Source organism: Bubalus bubalis, chromosome 6 (genome assembly GCF_019923935.1).
Source record: "Bubalus bubalis isolate 160015118507 breed Murrah chromosome 6, NDDB_SH_1, whole genome shotgun sequence".
NCBI classification, from domain to species: Eukaryota; Metazoa; Chordata; class Mammalia; order Artiodactyla; family Bovidae; genus Bubalus; species Bubalus bubalis.
The window spans coordinates 7830948-7836947 of NC_059162.1; the positions used below are offsets into that span (position 1 = coordinate 7830948).

At 41.6% G+C, this 6000-nt stretch overlaps 1 protein-coding gene across 1 annotated transcript in view; it reads right to left on the bottom strand.

The window, feature by feature from the left end:
* The window catches only part of ATF6 (activating transcription factor 6), a 234783-nt gene extending 229123 nt beyond the window's left edge, over positions 1–5660 (bottom strand). The window contains exons 1-2 of the mRNA XM_044944907.2: positions 5655–5660; positions 4574–4895 (exon numbers count right to left, since the gene is read on the bottom strand). Of these exons, the coding sequence (XP_044800842.1) occupies positions 4574–4895; positions 5655–5660 (328 nt within the window). The remainder of the gene's footprint in view (positions 1–4573; positions 4896–5654) is intronic.
* Positions 5661–6000: the final 340 nt, after the last annotated feature.

Genomic DNA, 6000 nt, shown 5'->3' on the forward strand with positions numbered 1-6000 from the left:
AGGAAATGGCAACCCACTCCAGTGTTCTTGGAGAATCCCAGGGACGGGGGAGCCTGGTGGGCTGCCATCTATGGGGTCACACAGAGTCGGACACGACTGAAGTGACTTAGCAGTAGCAGCATCAAATTTAAACGAGGTTACAAGTGTGAGGCCCTAATCCGCTAGAACTGTGGCCTCATAAAAGTAAGAGCTAGATCTATCTACCTACCTACCTCTCTCCTTCCCTCCTTCCTTCCCCTTCCACCCCTCTGCCTTGTGAGGACACAGCAAAAAGATGGCTGTCTGTAAGTCAGGAAGAGAGATCTCACCAGAACCTGACCATGCTGGCACCTGAAGTTGGACTTCCGGCCTCCAGAACTGTCAGAAAATAAATTTCTATTGTTTAAGCTACCTAGGTATTTTGTTATGGGAGCCCAAAAGACACTGTGGTACATCCATATAATGGAATACTATTCAGTGCCGAAAAGAAATGAGCTATCAGGCCGCTAAAAGACAGAGGGATCTTAAATGCATTTTGCTAAATGAAAGAAGCCAATTTGAAAATGCTACATACTATATCATTCCAATAATAGGACATTCTGAAAAAGGCAAAACTAGGAGACAGTGGAAAGATCAGTGGTTGTAGAGGGCTTTGGAGGAAGCGGGCAGAGATAAATAAGTGGAGCACAGGGAATATTTTTAGGGCAGCATAACTACTTCATATGATACTATAATGGTAGATACTGACATTATGCATTTGTCAAAACCCACAGAATAAACATGGAGAAAGCAAGGGAGTTTCAGAAAAACATCTGCTTCATTGACTATGCGAAAGCCTTTGACTGTGTGGATCACAACTGTGGAAAATTCTTAAGATGGGAATACCAGACCACCTAACCTGTCTCCTGAGAAGTCTGTATATAAGTCAAGAAGCAACAGTTATAACTGGACATGGAACAACCAACTAGGTCAAAACTGGGAAAGAAGTGTAAGGCTGTATATTGTCACCCTGCTTATTTAACTTCTATACAGAGTACATCATGGGAAATGCCAGGCTGGATGAACCACAAGTTGGAATCAAGATTCCCAGGAAAAATATCAACAATTTCAGATATGTATATGATACCAATGGCAGAAACTGAAGAAGAACTAAAAAAGCCTCTTGATGAGGATGAAAGAGGAGAATGAAAAAGCTGGCTTGAAACTCAACATTAAAAAACACTAAGATCATGGCATCCAATCCCACCACTTCATGGCAAATAGAAGGGCATTTCCTTTTCTTGGGCTCCAAAATCATTACAGATGGTGGCTACAGCCATGAAAGTAAGAGACGCTTGTTCCTTGGAAGAAAACCTGTAACAACCAAGACAGTGTATTAAAAAGCAGAGACATCACTTTGCCAACAAAAATCCATAAAGTCAAAGCTATGGTTTTTCCAGCAGTCACATGTGGATGTGTGAGGTGGATCATAAAGAAGGCTGAGCACCAAAAAATTGATGATTTTGAATCACGGTGCTGGAGAAGACTCTTGAGAGTCCCTTGGACTGCAAGGAGATCAAACCAGTCAATCCTAAAGAAAATGAACCCTGAATATTCATTGGAAGGACTGTTGCTGAAGCTGAAGCTCCGATATTTTGGTCACCTGATATGAAAAGCCAACTCACTGGAAAGACCCTGATGCTTGGAAAGATTGAAGGCAAAAGGAAAAGCGGGTGGCAGAGCATGAGATGGTTAGAGAACATCACTGACTCAATGGACATGATCTGAGCAAACTCTGAGACAGTGCAGGACAGAGGAATCTAGCGTGCTACAGTCCATGGTGCTGCAAAGAGTTGGATATGACTTAGAGACTGAGCAACAACAAAAAAACAACACAGAATGAACAGAGTGAATCTTAATATAAACTATGGAATTTAGTTAATGATAATGTATCAATACTGGCCCATGAACTGTACCAAATATACTCCATTAATGCAAGACGCTACCAATTAGGGAAACTTGGGGGTGGGGAAACTCTGTACTAACCCCTCAATTATTCTGTAAATCTAAAACTGTACTAAAAATAAGCTCTATCAAGTATTTAAAAATAATTACACTGAAATAGAATTTCAGCATCCATAAATAAAGTTGTTCTGGAACAGGGTCATGCTCAGTTTATACTGTCCATGGCTGCTTTCATACTGCAACCGGCAGAATTGAGCAGCTGGAACAGAGACCACATGACCACAAAAGCCTAAAATACTATCTAGATCTTTACAGAAAACATTGACAGGGCCTCTCTAAATTTCATTACCCAACATAAAAGGAATATGCACATCTTGTCATAGGCTGTTCTGAGTAAGCCATTTTTAATTATTCAAAGTTGTTAGAATCACAAGTTCTAATTACATGATCTGATTTAAAAATTTTAACTGGCTAGCTTGTAATCTAGAAAAAAATCAAATCAGTGAAGTACCTGAACACCCAAAATGGCAACTCCCAGAAAAAGAACCCACCACATTCTACTGAGAAATGCTAGCAGAAAGTAACCTTTCACTCCAGTGCCTGCAAAACCTATACTACTTACTGAACACCTGAGAAATCATAAGTAAAATGTTCTATTAGGGGAAGATTTAACAGTGTCAAAAGACTTGGAAAACCATGGGAAATGGGCATATTCAGGGAGGGGCAGGGCAAGACACCCGAGCTGAGTCAGTGAACCTACTACAAAGAACTGAATGATCTGTTAAAGAACATTAAAAGTAGGAGTCAACAGATAAGATTAGTCAAGAAAATGCAGCCTGAGTATCAGAAGACATAATTATCAGGAAGTTATCCCACAGTTGTAGTTTAAGAAACATCATGAACATATAATAGCTGACTAGCTGAGAAAATAGATCCTAACTATCCAATATACTAGATTCATTAATAACTGGGGGTATCTTGGTAAGAATCAAATCTGTAGAAATAATTCAGGACAACAATATAAAATAGTGACTAAGTTAACAGGCTTTGGAGGTAGACAAAGGTAGTTCTTATCCTGCTTCTGACGCTCACTAGCTATAAGACTTTGAGCATTCATTTTCTCTAAGCTTCAGTTTCCTTATCTGTGCATCTAAGAGCTTAGCAGAACACCTCACACGTAACGTTTAATACATGATAATTGTTCCTAATTGTAATAGGAATATATTTTCCAAAGCCAAAGATATTTTTCCAAGCCAAATACAGTAGGCTTACATTGTATAAGGTTATACTAGGCTTATACTACTTACACAAGTACACTCCACTTGTAAGAGACAGTCTACTTTTTCCAACAACTCAGAAAATCTACCCAAGGATTGAAATAAATCTCTGCTGCTGCTGCTGCTGCTGCTGTTGCTATGTCACGTCAGTCGTGTCCGACTCTGTGCGACCCCAGAGACGGCACCCCACCAGGCTCCCCCGTCCCTGGGATTCTCCAGGCAAGAACACTGGAGTGGGTTGCCATTTCCTTCTCCAATGCAGGAAAGTGAAAAGTGAAAGTGAAGTCGCTCAGTCGTGTCCCGACTTTTAGCGACCCCATGGACTGCAGCCTACCAGGCTCCTCCATCCATGGGATTTTCCAGGCAAGAGTACTGGAGTGGGGTGCCATTGCCTTCTCCGGAAATAAATCTCTAACAGTATATAATTTAAGAGAAGTTCTGCCCTTGGAAAATCAAATGAGAACTTCAGTTCAACAAAGAGAACTGAGATTACGCTCTTGGTACTGACAATGATGGTCCAATGAAAAGATGAAGGTCAGTCTGTTTCCCCCAAATTTTAAAGGTAATGAATGGTGCAGGTTTTAGGTTTGCTAAAGGACTCATTCAGGGAAGTATACAACCCCAAACTCACACTGAAGCTCAAGAACAGTGTAAGTACTACTCTATTAAGGTAAGAATATTACTATCCTTATAAGGTAAGGACAAGTTTTCTTTAAACACTGGATGATAAAGCTTCTCTACTCTTATTTCGACCACATTCCATTCCTACTCTTCCTGCCACAAAGCCAAACAAAATATCCGTAACAAGCAAATTCCGAGTTGTATCCGGAGAACAATCAGGATTATACCCATTTATAAGCGTTAGGTGTAAATGGACAGCAACCTGAGGTCAGGTGCTAGGGTGCTTTGCTTCTCTGCCAGTATGGAGATCAGCCTCGATCAATAGTGGAAGCTCAGAAAAGGTTTGTCTTCTTTCAGACAAACCAAACGTGTACATACACGCACAAACACTATACGGCAAGCATCGCCCACATCGCACACAGAGAAAAAACCTTGCAGCCGTTTTGGTGGTCACGGCCATCCTGCCCTGAGCTTCCTAATGACGTCGTATTCGCCGCAGCAAATCATCACCTGGTACTTTCCCAGAGGAAACAGCCAACACGATAGTAATTCTAATCAGGCAGCATTTTACACTCATGTCGCCAGGACAGACACCGACAGGTTCTGCTATACTCTACTAGGACCACGGACGGACGCGATGAGTGACCCTCGCTTCCCCGACAGGATTCGTCCACACCTGTCACCGAGAGGGCGCGGAAGCAGGGAGGAAGAAACCTGGAGCCACCCCTGGCACAGTCTCAGATCCCACTCACCCCAGTCTTCATCCGGCCGGTGAGGGAGTCCCGGACTAAAAGGTGACTCCATGGTGCCGGCAACGCCAGCCGGTTCCCCCGAAACACACGTTCCCCTGCCCAGTAACTCGGTGACTAGCCCTGGGACGGCGGCGGCGAGCGGACAAAATACTCCGTAACGCTGACGCGACGGTGGCCGAATGGAGACAAACTGCTTCCGCCGCAAGAGGGCCGCCAGAGCCTGAGCTAGTTTTAAACAAATCGCTGAGCAAGTATTTTTCCCTTTTGGACTTTTCGGCGTTTTCTGTTCTGCTGTTTTAAGGAAAAAAGAAAGACGCAAATACTACGTCGGTTAAATAAAATATATTATAATATTTTGAGAAATGGGGGAAAACCCATTCTGAACATCGTCCCCTTTCATTCCACAGTGGAGATATATCAAAACAAAATTTAGAGACTAAAAAAGTAAATCTGGTTTAATTTTAATAACTCACTATGAGTGTAAAAATTCTCCATATACACAAATGTGTGGAAGAAAAATACACAACTACTTTTCCACATTCGTTAGAGCTTCCCCTCTATTGGCACAGCATCTGAGATAAGCAAAAATACTAGGAATCGTACTTCTAGAAAGCCTTTTATTTAAGCAAATTTAAACAAAACATATATAAAAGATGAACTTTCCAAAAATCAAAATCAGCTCACCGCCTTAAATATACATTTCTAAAGCATAGCACCTAGTAGACCGAGTCCTCGAGACCTTACCCTAAGACCTGTAATAATGTAAATTCCCAATCGTTTTACTACTAAAACTTATGGATCGATTTTGTTTTAAAAAATCCACCTACACCACAAACTCTAACGGAAAACTTGAACTGAGTTTGATGAAAGAGTTTCAAGACCGCTACTTAAAATTTCTTTTTAAAGCATTTCAGCGGTTGAATATTTAATAAAAACCTCCACCTTAAGAACACGTATATTCTTAAGAACACGTATGTCGATGCATGAGACACGGTGCTCAGGGCTGGTGCACTGGGATGACCCTGAGGGATGGGACGGGGAGGGAGGTGGGAGGGAGGGTCAGGATGGGGAACACATGTACACCCATGGCTGATACATGTGAATATTATTGCAAACGCCACCACAATATAAAAAAAAGGAAAAAAGAACACGTATACCTCTAGGACCAAGTGGAATCTTTCCCTCGGTTACTAAACAAAACAAGCCCTTCCCAGAATCCTCAAAACTCCTCGTGGCTGGATGATTACTACGGATTACACAATCCGGAATATACAGAATCGCCCTGGGATGCAAACCCCGAAAAAAATCACTGAATTATCTTACATTAAAGGTGATTCTTTCTGTCATCGGCTAACTAATCATTTTTCATATCAGGTGAAATTTATAAGGTTTTTATTCTCACCCAACTGCAAATTCAAAAATTGCCA